This window comes from Apus apus, chromosome 3 (genome assembly GCF_020740795.1).
Source record: "Apus apus isolate bApuApu2 chromosome 3, bApuApu2.pri.cur, whole genome shotgun sequence".
Lineage (NCBI taxonomy): Eukaryota > Metazoa > Chordata > Aves > Apodiformes > Apodidae > Apus > Apus apus.
Genome location: NC_067284.1, coordinates 85240224 through 85259588, shown reverse-complemented (window position 1 = coordinate 85259588; position 19365 = coordinate 85240224). Strand labels below are relative to the sequence as shown.

General features: G+C 35.8%; 1 protein-coding gene across 3 annotated transcripts in view; it reads right to left on the bottom strand.

Moving 5' to 3' along the window:
- Window positions 1-19365, bottom strand: part of LYST (lysosomal trafficking regulator) — an 82273-nt gene that overhangs the window by 36701 nt on the left and 26207 nt on the right. For all 3 annotated transcript variants that reach the window (XR_007889033.1, XM_051614671.1, XM_051614672.1), the window contains exons 7-21: window positions 18574-18735; window positions 17741-17897; window positions 16310-16536; window positions 14977-15043; window positions 14062-14171; window positions 12626-13043; window positions 11231-11375; window positions 10270-10443; window positions 8482-8642; window positions 7101-7291; window positions 5323-5568; window positions 3504-3677; window positions 2835-2984; window positions 2075-2212; window positions 165-363 (exon numbers count right to left, since the gene is read on the bottom strand). Coding sequence is in view for 2 of the 3 variants with exons in the window: in XM_051614671.1 (XP_051470631.1) it covers window positions 165-363; window positions 2075-2212; window positions 2835-2984; window positions 3504-3677; window positions 5323-5568; window positions 7101-7291; window positions 8482-8642; window positions 10270-10443; window positions 11231-11375; window positions 12626-13043; window positions 14062-14171; window positions 14977-15043; window positions 16310-16536; window positions 17741-17897; window positions 18574-18735 (2719 nt within the window). In the remaining variant the exon portion in view is untranslated. The remainder of the gene's footprint in view (window positions 1-164; window positions 364-2074; window positions 2213-2834; window positions 2985-3503; window positions 3678-5322; window positions 5569-7100; window positions 7292-8481; window positions 8643-10269; window positions 10444-11230; window positions 11376-12625; window positions 13044-14061; window positions 14172-14976; window positions 15044-16309; window positions 16537-17740; window positions 17898-18573; window positions 18736-19365) is intronic.

Below are 19365 nucleotides of genomic sequence, written 5' to 3'. Positions count from 1 at the left end.
CTAAGTCCCAAGACTTCAATTATTTTGATACAGTTATTACATTAGAGCAATCAAAGAATATGTTCATAGATCAGGAATTTGTAAGAGTGAAAGAGGCTTTTTAAAGCATTAACTTATGCCTAGATTTTTATCTTATTATTTATAGTTAAGTGTGTCATATCTACCTATGTGCAGGGAAAAGTAGAAGTTGGTAGGATTGTGACAAACATATGTATTAGTGGGAGGATGAACTGATAAGAGGAAATTGAAGACCAGTGTCAGTAATTCCAGGTCTGGGGGAGATCCAAGTACTTCTTCAATTATTTTCACAAATGACCTACAAACCTCCCGAGGCAGGGATGCAAGGTGCCCTTCTTTATGCTCCTAGAAAGGAAGAGCAGTACAACTATAAGTTATTAGTATTTTTATTGACATAGGTTGTCTTTTTTAAAAAAAAAAAAATTGTCATGCTGTAGTAGAACAGATAAGAAAAAACCCTTAAGTAATAAAGCCTGTATTCTTTAACTATGAGATGAACTAATGTATCTAGTCAATGTTACCCAAATCCAGCACACTCAAAATTCAGGCACAAACAAAATACTGCAGATGTTACAGAAGTTATTTTTAACATGAAATGCTGGAGCCTTAGTACATGAATCACCACTGAAAGTGTTGCTTACTGTCATTGTATCACATATTTGTAGAGAAATTAAAATAATTACTGATACTAATACTTCAAACATATTAAGAGCTTTCTAAACAGTGCCACACTGGGTCTCCTGTATTTCCAATGTGGCCATTTTACAAACATACACATTTGAGATTTCATTGATAACTATAATCTATTTGATCAAACATTCTATTTAGTTTGACAATACCTATTAAAAAAGTTAACTGAGCAATGATCTTAGAACAGGATTTCAAGAAACATGTGGGAAACCTCACTGTAATTGTGAACATGGTGATTAACTTGTTTCTAACTTCTCTAAATCTCACTTCATTTTTTTGGAACCCAAACACCTTAACTGAGACTGCTGTATGAAAAGACTAAATTAAGTTAATTTAAGTGAGGTTTTCAAAAAGAAAAATTAATATAGTTTTATCTTCCATTCATTCATTCAAAAAAAAATTGCCAAATAGTTGTTGGCCCATTTGAGTACTTTTTTTAACTAAAAAATTGATTTTTTCCACAATAGGCATGGATATTAGTGTTTGTGCTCATGTGCAAAAGACAGGGAAATACTAAGCAATATTTGTATCCAGGCATTTGCATTAATATACAATTTAAAAATTTATATATAACACTAACAGCTTCCAAAAGTAGGGAATACCACATAAAAATGAAGAAATTCAAAATTTACAGCAACTAAATTAAAAGACACAAACCCCCCCGACATTAAAATGGAGAAAAATTAATTAATTTCATATGTTAAAACTGAGAAACTCAGAATAAAGAGTAATGTAACATAGTAAACGCAGTGTAGAAAAAAAAGGATTACAATGCATATTTTCACATACAGTCATGGACTATAAGCAGGAAATAATTTCAAAATCATGTTCCTAAGTGTCTATTAAAGGGCTGACGCACTTTCCCTAAATCCTTTTTAGAACAGCTATCTCCATGTCATGGAGGAAACTACTTCTGGATCAAAATTTTAAGAGGAGTGCTCAGAGTGAGCACTACAGGCCCATTGTCCAATTAGCTCTGGTGAGATACAGGACAGACAGTTCCTGCTACTTGCACAGAACCAACACTTTTCAGGAACAAAGGCTTGAACAAGAACATCTCTGCTCTTTACAAAAGGGTCACAGTCCACTTCAGCTCCTACTGAAGTAGGGATTGTGCAAGCAATCCAGTGCCTAGGTTTCCAACTAGTACCAGAATGTTAAAATCTTTCCCCTTCTGTCCAGCACTGAACAAAGCTCCCAGTAGGAAACTCAATCAACTTAAAGCAAAACCTGCTAAGAAGATGAAAGTGGTCTGGAAGCACAGAGAACAGTCTACTTAAGTGGTTTTTTCTATAGCATTAGTCTCTTGCCCTCCATCCCTGCAAGTATTTGCCAACCACAAAGTAGAATTTCAGAGTGAAAGTACCTGCAGAACCTGACAAGTTAACAGGAAGTGATGTACCACTTGAGCTTTCAGTAGCTGTTTAATGTTAAACATCTGTTCATGATGGTTAGCTCTGATAAGGATTTCTAGAGCTGCTAACAAAGTTTCCCAAACACCTTGCTGAAAAACAAAACAGAAACATGGCTTTAAAAATGTATTTCTGAGTCCACACTGAGAATAAAAAAACACGAAACAAACAAAAACCAAAACAGTTTAGGAACATAATCAAATCAAGCTGACTTTGCACTTAAGAAAAAGATTAAATCACTGCAGATGGTCAGGTCAGAATTAGAAACTACCAGAAAAGTTATGCTCATATAAAGTTAAGCATATTTTAATGATTAAGCTACAAAAAAATGACTTCTTGTCTAAAACTGGTTTTACATACTCTTTGCTATATTAACAATGGATGGTTCTTTTCAACAGTTTAACTTTAGAGGAAAGAAGGTCTTACTCAGTCTTAACAAATTTCCCTAAAACATTAATCCATTAAGCTAACAAGTTATTTACATACATTGCATTTACAGAACCTAATGCATGAAGGCTACCTGCATCATTGATACAGGAGCTTGATGCTACTTCTAGCTATTCAAAATTTAAAAAAAGGACCATTAATTTAAGAAAATGTTAGTGATTACTAACATGTATACTGGAAAAATTAATTTCAGACCTCATAATACTTTGACCTTTTAAAAAAATATATTTACTTTTAGACTTACAATCTTTCCAAAACAGTAATTACCTTTGCTTTAGACCATATCTTCCAGTCCAGCAGCAGTTTTTCTAATAATTGAACATCTTGGATAACTGCAGTAGAATCTGTGTCAAGCATGAATTGCCCATTTTCATTTATATAGAGAATCTCATCACTGCAGCATCCATCAAGGAGAGTCTTAAAGAGGGGGAAAATTTTGATTATGTCTTAAGCACACAGCAATACAGTTGTCTTACCCAATTTACCACAGAAAATCTTTAAGGGGAAATCAGACTCTTAACAGAGAAGGCATATATCTACCTGGTCAACTTTGAAAACAGTTACTGAGTTTAGTAACCCTACTGGTGGCATTTAAGAGGTTTCATTCTTGTAACATCAGTAAAAAATTTATTTGAAAAGATTTTCAAAAGCATTCAAATATTTTTTACTAATTAAAAGTTTCAGTTCTCTTGACAAAGTTTCTTTCCTCTCAGAGAAAGCTGCTTTTCCTCCCTCCCCATCTCTGAAACCAGGGTCTCTCAACACTTTTCTGCTCTCACCTATGAGGAGTTTCTAGTTCAAGGCAAAATACTCCTAAACTGAACTTGTTCCATCCACGCCACTGCTCTGCCTTTGTGAAAACAGCTTAAAATGTAGAATTAAAATATGAATTTCTAAACTTCTGAACAAAAAGACAAGGTTTAAAGAGCACTCTACCTTCAGCATACAAAATCCAACAATGCATTTTGGTTTGATTAATACTCGATGAATCATAGAATAGCCATTACAATTGTCCATCTCCTGTATTCTCTGTTGATTGTATTTTGTTAAAGATAATATAAGTTGTAGTGCTAAAGCTTGAGTTTCTTCACAGCTGCTAATCTCTACAACCTGAAGAAAAATGCAAATTTAAAAAACAGTTTAAATGAGAAGTGTTTAGCAAAGAAACCTTAAAAACACTTTATTGCAGTTTTAAATAACTTTTGGATCAAATCTATTTTAGAGGTTTTAAGTTTATATACATAGCATTCATTTTTGCATATGTGTGTATATTCAGCTATTCTATCTGAAGTGGTAATTCCTAGTGCAGTAAACTATGGTCTGCTAAGAACATAGAAATCCTATCACAAGAATCCCTTTTTACAAGAAAAAAAATAATCTGTTCTAACTACAACTTAAGGGGAAGGCACCAATTTATTCTTGCTCTGCTACAAAGTCTCATCGTCACAAACTAAGTAAAGCACTATTAAAAATGAACACTGTTTACACAAAAAGAGGATGTTTCCTATAAATTTAGGGAAAGCTTTAAATTAAGGTTCCTGGAGGTCTAGACTCTCTCTACTTGGAAGTGTCAAACACTAAGTTTTTTTTCCCAGAGAGACAAATAATTTGATAGATGAAGACCATGGACCATTCTTCCTTCTCTGCTTACTGCGATTCTTGAATCCCAGGAAAATTCAAGTAGTATTTCTACCAAAAACGTACAAGAAGAAAATCTTACATAAATGGAAGTTTCAGTTCCTACAGGTTCCCTTGCTGCTTACCTGTTATTTCTGCTGCACTTAGTTATACAAATGTATATCTCTATTGTCTGACAGCTGATCTCTTGTTTACTTGCTTCTCTGATGCAAATAGAGCCTACACTGGGATCTGCAGCACATATTTAGCATAAATTTACATAACACAATAATATGAATCAGGATTTTCTCCTCAGATTTCACTATTAACGTTAAAATTACATTAGGCAGTGTCTTCTTAACAAGAAGGCTGAACACCTAACAGCTTTGAGTCTAATGTGCGTTACTCTCCACACATTTTTCAGATTACTACCATTGTCAGAGACACACAAAACAAATTTTAGGCCTACATTAGTATTTTGAATTAGCTGTGGTACTTCAGAGACCCCTGACATATTAGCCTCTCCATGTACAGGTCACAGAAAAGTATTAACTAAGTTAAGGCTCACAGCCTTAATATTTTTGAAATTACAGTTTTTCTTAAACAGGATAAGCCATTGAACATGGCTGAATAGTTCTCTCAAAAAAGCTCTATTTGAGAAAATTATGGCTTTGCACACTATAAAGCTTTATATTTATTCAGACTTGCATTCTGGATATCCTATGCTTATAGTGTTAGAGATGCAATGAATTAAGAGCCTTTAAAAATACATTTAATCACTTAGATTTAACAGTTAGAGACCAAAAATAAGATCACTTGGACAAAGTAGTCACTCTTAAAAATAATCTTTTTACATTTAGAAGCCCATGTCCAAGTTTAACTCCACAGTTTACATCCTAGCAATACTTTTTTAAAGTTACATAATAAATAAGTTTCCAATTTACATACAACCTGTATGATGCAGTCTCTGTTATACCACAGATACTTTCCACAACTTTTCTTTAAGAAATAAGAAATCACACATAGACTTAATTAATATGAGTAAGGTGGCTAGAATATGTGATTTGCTACCCCAGATCCAAGGAAAATGTTACATGGGAGAACACATACATGGACTCTGCTCCTCCAGCCTCCTTACCCTAGCAAAGAGGAAAACAAATGCACCAGTTCCTCCAATTTCATGTAGTATACCCTGAAGAGTTTTATATTCAACAGGCTGAAGCATTTTCAGATGATGAGAGTCCAACACATTGCTCTGAACTTCTTTTGAACTGAAAGGTCTCTGAGAAGGTACAGTTTTCACTTGACTTTTCAGTCTAATAACAGGCTCATATATGGTGTACTGACCAGGGCAGCACGTGGTATACACAACAGCAAGACTCTCCTGAAACAAGAGAAGTTTTAGTGTTTTCAATAAACTTTAAATTAAAGAACCCCAAACAAACCCCAAACACAAAAAGCACACACCAAAGCCACTGAACAGCAAGTAGAAATGAACTGTCAAAGTTGGTACTATTTTACCACTCAAGTTTCAAGTGGATGCACATGTACTAATATGCAGCAGGATTCCCATTTTAGCAAATGTATGCAATAGCCACAGCACAGAAAGTTAATGAAGCACTAAAGAAAATTCCACCAAGGATCCCCCTCTTATTGCCTGAAGAATAAGCACAACTATTCTGCATAAAAACAAGTTACTGACAGATGTAAAAGAGAATGGGCATTCAGAGGTATTAGACTGTTTCCCCTTCTCACGTGGTGAATGCAAAACAGAAAGCTACCTGCTGTTTTTTGAAAAATGTCTCCAATTTTGTTTTAAATCTATCCTTTTAGCAGCTTTGCCATAAGAGGATCTCAATAGAATAAGTCTTGTTACTGATGAAGATACTTAGACCAAAATCAAAGCTTCTATGGAAAGTTAACTGCCTTGTTTTGACAGAAAATTTAAAATTATCATATTTAGGAGATTATTTTAAATAGAGAAATAATTACATTTAAGGCACTTGCTTTCTATGCAAAAGCACAGAATTCACCATTTCAGCACATAGTTCTCTGGTTACTTGGTGTTTCTTAAGGCAAAATAAGCTTAGAAGTTGCATGACTGATTTGTTAGGCTTTTTATTTATTCCACTAATTCCTTCTTAACCTATTCAAAATTAAGTATCGTTGTTTACAAGGATCACATCCAGACAGAATGACCCTTTACCTACAGCTACAGAGAGAGCAAGTTCAGAAAAATCCCTCTAGTGGAAACAATTCATACAGCAGGAATTCCCAGTGCATGAAGACAATTCACCAATTATGGCAGGCTCCACTGAGATGAAAGTTTTATTTTATTCTTTCTAGTGTAACTATATTTGCACCTGCATCTGGCATAGCTGTTTCAGTCAGGAGTGATTAAAAAAGATAATATGTGCCACCTGGAAAAGGACTTTTCAGCCAAACTGATGCAAACTTAGTTCCTCTCAAAACCCTCAAAGCATTGGGATGAAGATTTATGCTTCTCTTTCTTAAGCCAGATAAATCCTCCCTTTCCACCCCTCCCATCCGTTTTAATGCTACAAGGTTAACAAAGTGGTCCTTGGATACCTTTACACTAATGGAAAGGAGAACTAGGTATTCATCCTAGGGCATTGGGAGGTGCTTGCTGATCTGATTAAATATGTAGTACCACAGATGCTGGAGCATCTAGAAGTTGTCAGAATCCAACCTAAAGCAAGATGAAATGACCATGCTGTGTGGAGTTCAATTCCGACTGAAATAAAAAGGGAAGAACCCTGCAGTGATTTTAATGAGAATTAAATTTGCTCCTACCTGCTTTGAGAAAGTGAAGCACTTTGGGAATCAGCAGGAAACATGTTCCCAGTTTTTTAATCAGTTCTAAGAAATTAAGAACCATTTTTAAGTAGAACTTACAATTAAATGCCCAACATCCACTTCCTTTTTTGCCATGAAGAGCTCCTTAATTTGTTCGCATTGTAGAATCTCTTTACTTATGTACTTAGAAAAATTAGCCAATGTTTTGCCATATTTACAGGGCATTACAGATGTGAAGTCTGGCCCACATGTGTATAAATAAAATGCTTCCTCTGGTCCAATCTTTGCACCTAAAATCCAGAAAAGCTGTTAACTCCTGAGTATGCAACAAAGCAAAACTAACACATGAGCAAGTAGGCTGCAGCAGAGGCTTTCCAAGGAAGATCACTAGCTTGTTTCCATAGGCCCTGATGATGGGAAACAATCAGTACATTCCAATGCTTGCTATTAGCCTCTGCAGCACAGGGACTTGAGACACCACAGTCCAGGTTAATTCAGCAGCAAATGCAACTGAAACCAGGTGAGGAAAATTTCCTGCATGAACCTCCCTCCCCTTTCCAGACAAAACATCTCAGGTCATCTGTTTGTGAGCATGCAATTCAAAAGGACCATCCAGAAGGCCCCAAGTCTGCCACATGTGGGTGCATGGCAACTGTACAGAGGTAAATCCAGTGCTCTCTGGATACACCAATTTTGATAGCTGTAGGCACAACAGCAATCAGACCATGTAGATTCACCAGGTGGAGCTTACATTTATGACAAGCATCTCACCTATGGCCTGCACAAATAAACTCTATCTATACACACAACACCTGCACACACCACACACTCTGGAAAACTGATTTCACTTGTATAGTAGTCCTGGCCAGGACACCACATGAAGAAGTGTCATTGATGACCTGCAGGGCTCCAGCCCTGAAAACTATGCAAGCAGCCAGAAGTCCTGAACAAAGCTCTCCAAAGAGGGAAGACAACTATGTATTCAAGAAAATCCCAAAGTAACTTCAGCAGTTTGAGAAAGAATGCTTAACTCAGAGTATTAAGTGGTTCAAATTTTGTTTATTTTTTAATAGGCTTTAAGTAATTTGAAACCAGTAGTTTAAAGAGCAGGTAAGTGAAATCAATTTTCCATCTGGGAGAGACTGAGTGCTTTAAAGAAAAAAGAAGCAAACACCATGATCTTTCCATTCCCTACCCCAAGGCATTATTTAAACACATTTAAAGAAACACTAAAGTAACTGGAATTGCCAATTACAGCACTAGAAAGAAAGCAAGAGAATAGTGCCAGAAGGACACATCAGCAAGTACCCAATACTGAAATATTTGCCTGCTTTCTTCCCAATATATTACGCTGGTCAAGAATGTATTGCTACTTCTACTATAAAAGCTTGGCATGATTAAAAAATATCAAATTAAGCCTTTGATCTTGGAGGGGGAAGAGGAAATAAAGACTGGTTCAAGAAAAAAGCATATAAAGTACCATTAAATAGAAGCAGATTTCCAAGATCCCATCTACCCGACAATCGAAGCAATTCTTCTTGAGAGGATGTACAATGGCCAATCATACAAAAGGTTTTATTACTGTCCGATGACAAGCTTGATTTCCTTGGTAGTGCATAATCTAAATTAATCTCACATTTCCTAGAAGTACATATAAAGAAACAAATTTAAATATTAAGTGATCAAAACTGATATCTAAAAGGTACTCAGCTTATGTTTAAAATACATTTTAACGTTCAGTAAATGAGAAGCCACAGTGTTTTCGACATTATAAATTCCTATAGCTCTCTTCAACTAGGCACCTCAAAACTCAGTTACATAATGATGTATGTATTTAAACACTGCACAGAGCAGAGGTACAGAGTCCCAGCTGGGGTTGCCATACAGTTAAGATATCCTTGTTCTGAAATTCCTTCCTCCTTCCCTCTGAACTCCAAGAAGAAACTGCATATAACACTATATACACTTCTAAAATATCACAGTTTTTCAAAGATTTCTACTATTCCTATGTCAAAGGCTATTGAATATGTTAATGCACACCATGAAAACCACAGCTCACCTTTGCTGGAAAATATCATGTTGAGGTTTTACTTATACCAGGGAATGTTGGCAGAGCTAGTGTGGTGTACAGCCACAGACAGCAAGCCTGATGCTTTCAGATGGCACCTGATTAACCTTATGGGCATTTATACGAACAGACCAATTAGACTGTAAAGGTCATCTCAAGCTTCCTGGAAGAGCCTAAGCCCTAGCAAATTGGGAACTAACTACAGAGGGGCCTCATTAACTGCACTTGTGCAAATGTAGTATTTTTAGTTTCCTCTGTCTCCAGATTTGGACTGTACTGCATATCAGCATGCACAGACTGAAGAAGAGGGAGGGAGGAAATCAAGATGCTTAAAAAATTAACTCCATGTAGTTTCAAGAACAAAGTGAAATGAGTACTATACTTTACAATTCCAGGTTTAATTGCAGAAAGAAAAACGTGAAACAGTTTTTCTCCTAGATACAGTTTTGGGAATGTCTTTGCTAATGTTGTTTACTGATCAAATTCTAGAGGAATAGCAAAGATTTTTGGTGATACATGTAATTGTTTTACAACATACCATTTTGACCACCTCTTTCATATTTAGGACACAGAAAATCTTCATAGTCTGGTATTTAAGAAGAAAAGATAGATTCCTTTTTCTCTAAGTGATGGATGTTTCATGCAGGTGCAGGCCCACCCAGCTTTGCAGCAGGTACCTCATTCAGGAACACAGACCTTAAGTTTTCAGTGGAAGAAGTAATACTTACCACTACAAGTTCAGATCTTTTTACCTTCTCTCCATATCTCTCAGTGGAGCAAAATGACTGCCTTCTTTCCATCTCCTCTTTGTTCCTACTTCGAATAACATGGCCAGTACCTGAGCTATACCTCCTCAGTTCAGATTCTTAACTGAATTAGACATTATGCCTACTGATAACTTTATACCATAGCTTTTTTTGGATCTTACTCAAAATCTTGTAGTACTTCCTTCATTTATTCATGATGAAGATCAACAGTGCTGTCTGCATTGGCTCAAAGTATGACCTGAAGATTCCCAGAGCAATCAAGACCGTTCTGGATGTTTCTAGGAAACTCTTAGCAGTATAAGATAGCTCTCTTCTACCTCCAAATGACTACTCCAATTGTAAATTCAACTTGTGCCAAAACAGTACAGATATTTTCCTACCAGAAAACATTTTAAGAAGATAAATATTTAGGTGCAACTAATGCATACTTTACCTCTGACCAGAAACCCACAACAGCAGCTTTCCATGGATATTTTTCTTGCTTTCTGGCTGCTGCAGGTAAGTTATTGCCAAATGCTGCCACCTGCCCACAAGGAAAACACTCTCTGGAGATTCAGCCTGTGCCAGCAGACCTGCTTTCATCTCATCATTTGGATCCATGCACATACTACAAAAGTAACAGAAAAGGAAAAACAAGTGTTTGTTTCCAAATTTGCATTTTAAGCCCAAAACCTGCAGCTTTATTGGCCTCAGTTACCTTGAGGTTGCATTCCTTAACTTTCACAGATAATTTTTTTTATCACAAGGCTATATTTAGAGTGCTCAACATAAGATGGGGAAATCCTTCCATTACAGTTTCAACTTGGTTATTTAACTAGTTTGCATGAATCTGCCTACATTTAGGATGAGGATAGTATCTGTTTTATGGAGAAGTTCAGTTTATTAAAAAAATGCAGGTGCTTTGAAAGCTGTGAAAGAAAGTATTCTAAAACTGCAGTTTTAGACCCATGTCCAAGATACACTACTTATGTGAAGTAAATTAGCACTAAAATGTGTTCAGAAGATTAAACCCAAAGGTTATTGTGGTATTAAATAACAGCAATTTTCACACCCGAGATGTGAAAAACAACAGTTACAAAAGCTTTTGCTTATCTTCATACACTTATTGTGTAATTTCATTAATACTTGAGTTGCTGCCTTGCATGGCATTATGTTTATAACTGATCTTACATCTTAGTTTGGGCAATTATTTATATACAAATACATGAAACAAGTTTTAAAAAGTAATCCTGTAGATCTGTATGCAATAAACTTACTTGATGGTGCCATCAGTGTGCAAGATGAGTCTACTATCAAAATTAGACCTCTATCCTCCACCAGAATTCTCTGCAAGCTGCTACCAGCAGTAACAATACATATGTTCACAAGACTGTGCTTGGACTAATACACCATACCGAAATATGAACGCTCCAGTGTTCAGGTCTGCCCAGATTTGTATCATCAGTGCTTTGGAACCCAGTGAAATTATATGAATACAGCCATCTTCAAGAAGTTTCTCTCCCAGGCTTAGATATTCTGTTCCTATAGACTTCGTTTCTTCTAGAAATATAAACATGTTTATACAAAATTACAATACAACAATGCCAGTGCTACCAGCTATCAAGGGTAAAAATAAGTAGTTCAGGTACTGCAGATAATTTTTTCTTGTTTAGTTAAGGGTTTTTTTGTTCTTTTTTTCCTTCCCTTTTATTTTCCTCCCCAGAGTGAGCTGATGTGCAAGTCTATTCAGAGACCTAGGTCTCACATTGAAACAGAGGAGCTTGACAATAGCTTAGCACTTCACATTTTTGTTTGTTGGGTTTTTTTTGTTTAGAATCATGTAAATCCACTGAGCATGAATAATCTCTAATTCAAGGATGCTTTTGATGTGCCTTATCATATTACATTCCTGTGTTGCACTGTCAGTCTTAGTGTGCACCAAGAAATATTAGGATTTTCTTCACAAATCATACTACCCCTTAAACATGATCTTGCATTCAGTATTTTCACTTTATCAAGAAAAAAGTACAGATTTTCTAACAAAAGCAGCTTTAGGGAGTTCCAAGGGTTTGCTTCCCCCCCTTTTATTCAAATACAGGGGAATAAAAAGATACTGTAAAAGGTATTCCAAATGTTCTGATTGGGAGGCATTTTAAATAACTTAAGGAACTTTTACTCCTACGAATTACAATTCAAAGATTCTGCTCAAAAGAGTTTGGGAGGAGGTGAGTCTCTCCAAAAGTATAAACAGAAATGCTGTGCAGCTATTGACATTTCAGTGGCGCCACATAAGGGAAGTTAGAGGGTTTTGCGGGAGTCAGCCTCAGGCTCTGACTTGATGGCTTCGGACCATCTCTTAGCCAAGAGTCCTAGTATTTAAAATCCTAAACCACAAAGATATGCTAGCTCTTTATTTAAGATAAAGAATGCAAAAGCCACTTGCTTCAACAATACATGGGACCGAATGAACTTGAGAGCAGTCTTTTCTCATGACTTTTCAGCTGCAGCATTTAATATTTTTTCCAGCATATCATGAAACAGCACAACAACATTTAATTGAAGTTACAGATTCAGTGAGAATACTACATTTGTAAGGAAGCAGGCATTAATCTAAATTAATGACTAAGGCTGGAAGTGTTTTAAGTATATCATACAGTACTCAAAGAAAAATCAGAAAGACTACCACACCTGTTTAATATCCATCATAAGATAAAATTCAGCCTTATGTACGTCGCATATGAACCAGTAATACCTGTAACCAGAATCTTTCAGTGCTATCTAAATAGAATCAGGAAGCACTATATCCTCACCTGTGCTGTCAAAGCTGTTCTCTCTTACTGCTACCAGTCTGCTTCTTCTCTTAATTTTCTTCCCTTTTTCTGTTGAATTTTCTGTTTCATGAGCAAACTCCAGATGCAGCCACAGTGAGACACTGAAGCCTTCAGACATGTGTGGCCAACAGTTTTGTCCAACTAAAGGCAAGTGAATTGGGGCTACATGCCAAGAAGAAAGCAGCTGGTGACTCAAATTTTCACCATCTGCCTCCTTCTTGCTCTGTGAAAGTTTTGCTCTTTTTAGTAGTCCAGCTGTTTTACTGTTGGAAGTGCTAGCAGATTTTTGTGAATAACTCAAATTTGTGCTATGTAGCAAAGGGAAGGCAAGGTGCTGCAATGGGTTCATGTCAATATTACTTTCTATAATCTTCAATACACCCTTTAGTAGTATCTCCTAGAAGAAATAAATTCAAGCATAAGAAAAAAAACCACAATCAAACTGTTTACATCACATAGTAAAAGTGCCATCTAACTAAACAGATCCACTTTCTTCATTTAAATTTGGATTTGTTTTCCCAACAGAATGGACTTCCACATGCAAACTGACACACATTTATAAAGAATCAACTTCAACAGACTATGGTCAAACAGTTTTGAGGATTTAATCAGGGCAGATCACTCTTCAAGTTACCATTTAGGAATCAGCTGAAACACAGCAGGTGGTCACTGCACCATCTTCTCTCACATTTGTTATGTGCTAACAGATTAACTCACATCTCAAAAGACACCACCTTTTATGCCACATTTGAAGCTGGTTAAGAATGCACACACAGGCCATGACTTCATTATTGCATAATCAGTAGCAAAATTAGCTGAGCCCCTTAGTTACTTAGGAAATTCTCTAGTTACTTAGCCAACTATTGCAAGCTACTTTTGAAAAACTGACTTGTCTCTCCCTGTTTCAGACCCCACAGTACTTAAATTTCTTTCCACTTGTTTTTTTTCTACAGACTCCCACACAAACCAACAGATAAGTATTTCAGCATTATAACCCACGTTTACACAAACTAACAACAGTTTTTAAAGTAATTCCTGCTGCTAAGGCATTCCTGAAATAATGAGATGCTTTATGACTTTAAAGGAATAACTTCATATTTTACACTATTACAGTGTTATGTCAACAATAACCACAATGTCAGTCTCCTCAAGAGGAATCTTGTTTTCTTGTGCTGAATAGAGTTCCCAGGATTCTAACATACACTTCAAAACCCTCTCTTCTCTTATCTCCTATTTCCTTTTCATTATTTTGAGAATTAATTATTTCAACAACCAAATTTTATTTGCTCTGGTCAGTTAGAATGTTGCTGCTGGCATCTCCTTAGCTACCAAAATATCTGGATACAAAATTACTTTCTTTTTGCTTCGTTTTCTTCATTAAACCTCTGAATTTTGCTGTGTTACTCCACACGTACCGTACAAGGTGTCTTCTCCAAGAATATCCTCAGAAGAAGAGTTAGCTCTTCTGAACATGTCTGTGAGCTCATCAAGGAAACTAACAGGTCTACTAGCACCATCTGACATGCTAAAAATAAGGAGATAGAATAATATTCTTTAATTCTGTTTTAAAGCTTTAAAAATTCATATTCCATACTATTATGAAGAAAGATTAACTTGGAATTTAGAGTGTTTTGCAAACATATTTCAAATTCTGGAAGCAGTAATGACTGCAAGATTAATTCTACAAAGATCAAACAGTACTTCCTGACACCAAAATTCAAAATTTAATTGAGCAAATCTAGATGGGTACACAGCAAATCTGGCTCCTAGGTTTGTCTGGAAGCCTGGAAACCTACCACCTACATTGCAAAGGCTCTCCCCACAAAGCCAGGGATCAAAGTCCTGGGATGGGTTTACATCATCTCCTGATATAGAGCACTGTTCTGTGAGGCTACCTTAGGGCAAGCATTTCATTTGTTTCCACATTCTTGGACTGTCTAGCTGTTTTTCAATTTGTAATAAAACTCAATCAAGACATCACTATGACCTGTGTTAGGAAGAAATTTGAGATAAAAAACCTTATATTGTTATGGAATCAAATTCAATCTTTAAGATAATCACTATTTTTCTAAGCAATGTTTGCTAACACTGTCACCAACTGTTGTTTTTAGATCTGACAGCATGTGTTTAAAAAACATATTTCCACTAGCTCAGAAATAATCCTGCATATACACATAAGCTAAATACCTGTCACAAGCTAAAGCAGCAGCTGCATACATTCATACTTAACAATGAATGCATTTTGCATTAGCATTGGAAGCTAAAAATTTGAGAGTGGATACACTGAGTTATTAAAAAAAATATTTAAGTTCCCTAGGTTTTGAACTCACCATGGAAACTAGACTCCGTTTGTGTCAATACGTTCAGAAATCCTCCCAAAAGATGTTTAACAGCTCCCTGTTAAAAAAAATAGAGGGAAAACTGATAACTGAAGAATATACACCAGCTAAAGAACTAAAAAATTCTTTATTTCAATCAATTCCTGTCTACTATTCATTTTTAAAGACAATCCCAATTAAATTATAGAAGTAATTTTTATATTTACTAATGAACATTCTTTCATGTTCTGTAGTTTAGTTGCAGATGAGACTTTGAAATCCAAATGCTTCTAAAAAGAAGCCTTCGAGCCATTATCTATTCAGCAGCTGAGACCTCCTTTGTCATCCCCATAATAGAATTACAGGATTTGACAGGCTGTGACAAAATACAGCATGTTGGTATATAGTCATGCAATCCTGAAAGCAAAATAAAAGTTTCACCAACCTTCTAAAGCAAGACTTTTGTAAAGAGTATTTAAAAAATTCAAAACATATCAAAGCCATTTACTTACAAGCATCTTTCACAAATACTTCTTAGATAAAGATAATTTGAAAAATCTCTAAAGATAGAGAATCTCTTAATTGATTGCTTCATTAGATTGCTCTAAATTACATTGAAGAATAATGAAAATTAACTTATTTTTAACTATAAGTTCAGAAAAAAATATATATGTGCTATTGATTTAATGTTAATAGTTCACACAAACAACTGGAGTACTCAAATAAATCAGTATTATTTTTCCTGCTTTTGGCTTAAGCTGTAAAGCACTAACTTGGCTTCTTAGTCAAATTATTATATAAACAAGCACTTTAAGCTTAGATTACTTAACCATATTTCCCCTTTCTGCAAGAGGCATACTCAATTTAGTTATTAAAAAAAAAGCCATTGGCAACTCCAAAGGATCACAAGAACATCAACTTGTGCATAACTAATTTCTAATATAAACTTAAGAATAAAAGCAGGAAATAGTTTTGAGATACATCACTTCAAGGTTCTAAAAGCACACATTGAATACATGTATATTTAGAATGTTTACATATATATACATACAATATTAGCTTTTTCTTTGTATGTTTGTTTTTTCAATGACCTGACAGTTATTACATATGTATTTATAGCTCTAGTGATTGAACAGTCTTGATAAAAGAAGGTAACTGTAAAACCCAAAAGCTTTGTAGGTCAAATATCTTTTGATACATTAATTTACTGTAGTTTCTAGTAACCTAAATGCAATTTAGCTGGCAATATCAGTAATTTACATTGTTTCTATACTGATACTATGAAAGTGAAGAAAATAAGAAACATGACTGCTAAGCTGTTGCCTTAGTTTAATAACATTTTTACCTGTTCTATAAGTAGCATAGCATTTCTCTCCTTCTGGCTGATGATTTTCAGGCAGCTTTGGAATACATGGGCAAGCACATCTAAACTTGCATTACCAGCTGAGAGCAAGTTTAATTCTAACATGCAGATTTCAGGATACATTAATTCTCCTTGACTGACATTTTCAGCTAGGTTATTAAAATAACCTGAAGGACCAGTACATCCTGGTTCTGCCTTTGTGTCTGCTCCTGAAAGAAAACACTTGACTTACTCAAACTTACTCAGCAGAATACAGTTTGCATGGTTTAAGGAGAATATCCAAGGACTGCTTTCTCCAGCCTTTTCATAGGTACAAGCCAAAACCAGTCACTAACTTATAAGCAGTTTTTAGAAGTTAATACGATCATCTATTCTGCTTCAGGCTTTCATATTTTCCTCCCAAAACAGAAGGGCAAGGATGCAGTTTCTCTTGTAACATGCTCTTAAATGATGTGTCTTCATTTCCTCGGAAGCAGGCACACAGAGTAATGATGAAATATGCAATTTATGAAACAGGACAGTAAAGTCATTGTAACAGAGCCTCAAGCTTCTATACAGAACACTGAGCCTCCCAAGAAAGGAGATAAATTGATATAATTTCATGTTAAAAGGTTGGGGGAAGCAGTTATTTAACTCAGAAAAGGCACATGACAGCACATGACAGAGTATCTCCATGACAGTCAAGAAAGGAAAGAGCCCAATATTTAAGCTTCTCCTCTTATATTTTAGCAAGACCTTAAAACACATTGCTTAAAAAGACATTTTACACAGATGGATGTTTCATGGATGTATTTCAGTTTAAATTTTTAATTCAGAACTGCTTTAAAAATGTTTATCTAAACCTAGTCACACAGGTAAACAGCAACAGTTGAATGCAGTTCTATTAAAGAATGTTACTGCTCATGCTGACCTCGTACAAGAATGTAAGCATCCAGATGTTCAGCACAAAGGGAAAGATAAAAGCAAATTCATGTTCAAAATTCATTACACAAATAGAACACAGCAAGAGATGTGCATATTAGTCATTTTATGAAATATATTTAGACTAAGTTTTTACCGATTGTTGTAATACTAAGTTAAAAAATTGAGTTCTGATTTTAAAACAAACTACTGAGAAGCATCTCTGAAGAAAACTGCTTCTAGATCACAATAATACATTTGAGCCACATGACATCAGGGCAAGAGTCACACAAAGCAAGAAAACCAAGACAGAACAGTTTCTGTGACATACAGTAAGAACATTCGTCATCTCTCCATCTGTAACTGCATCCTACTGGAAGTAAAAGAGTTAAACTTTTTCCATCTGTTAAAGTTCTGATTCTCACCCTACTTTTGTACATCTCAAAAGACAAGAAATCTTTCTTGCTGTGCCATAAAAAGACTGCTTTGTATATTCAGAAAGTTCACATTTACCTTCATTTTTCATGTCACTGTCATCAGGGTTACTTTCACTGTCTGCTTCATATCCTTCCTCTTCAGCAAAAACTTGAATACTGCAGCACTGTGATTCTTCAGTTTCTTCAGAAATATCTCCAGGTTGTGACACAGGCTCTATTTCAGTGTAATGGGTCTGTATAATACATAAATAAGCTTACCAGTTTGGTCAGAAAAGTAAGTAATTTAGAACCATCCAGATGCTTATTTTCTCCATGTCCATGGGCAAAGGGAAGTGTATGATTAATTTAAGAAACTTGAAATACTTTTTTATAGATACTTCATTCTTACATAGAAACTGGGTTCTGCAAAGACAGATTTTTCTTACTAACTCCCTGACCACAGCTTTGGTAAGCAGGCAGCTAATGCATCAAGAATAACTGTGTCCAAAATCACTATCACCATAACCATGAGCCTTGACATTCACTCTAAGGTGAAGATATCTCTGCAGTCACCAAGATGAGTCAATATCCCCATCTGAAGCGTTCTTTGAGTTTTTGTCACAGTCTGCTGTGAGATGAGTGAAGAAAACATCAAGTTTCAGGTATGTCCACTGTCCATAGAGCATAACACAGCTTGCTCCTTTTGGGGGCACAACTCATTTCTAAGCAGTAGATGTAGGATGCATACTAATAGACAGCACCCAACTCACACACTTATATACGAGAATCAGAGAATTGATCTTCAACAGCCATAATAACCAAACAGATTTAAACATGTCCTATCAAGCTCAACAGCAGATCCAAACAACAAAACCTGACCCAGTAAACCTTGCAGTATTTAGAATTGATTATTTAGTTGGTGTTTCATACCTTTTCAATTTTTTCTTCAGAATGATCCAGATCAGCAGAAAAACTGCCCAATGCAACACGAAGCAGTGAATCAAACAGAGGCTTTGCCAAGTCAGTTTCTATCACTTTTGATTGAGCAAGCTGCTCTTTTATTTGAAGAAAGATATCATCCACACAGGTATTCTGTGTTTTGGGGGAGACAAACATTTTGATTCATGTTATTTCGGCTAACAGAAAGGGTTTAATACTTTCATTTAAGAACTACTCCTTCCACCTACACCAATCTGACTTCTCAGCTAAAACCAGACTTCACCCAGTCTCTTCCAATAAAAAAAAAGGTTCATCCTGTTTGTCATTAGAGATTTAGTTGGTTAAACAAACTGCACAATGAAGACATCTGGCAACATGCTGCTTTCCAAACATTGCAGGTGAAAGCACCATGTCAAAAATAAACATCTCTGAAACAGTTTCAAGTACACAGTGCATTCATACCACACCACAATATTACAAGAGAGGTTAACAGCTAGAGAGGTTGGGGCCTACAGGAAAGCTGGGGAGGGACTTTTTGCAAGGACATGAAGGGACAGGACAAAGGAGAGTGGCTTTAAACTGTAAAAGGGTAGATTTAGATTAAATATTAGGAAGAAATTAGCGTGAGGGTGGTGAGACACTGGAACAGGTTGCCAGAGAAGTTGTGGATGCCTTGTCCCTAGAACTGTTCCAAGGCCAGGTTGGGTGGGGCTTGCAGCAAGTCTAGTGTGAGGTGTCCCTGCCATGGTAGGGGGTTGGAACTAGATGATCTTTAAGGTCCCT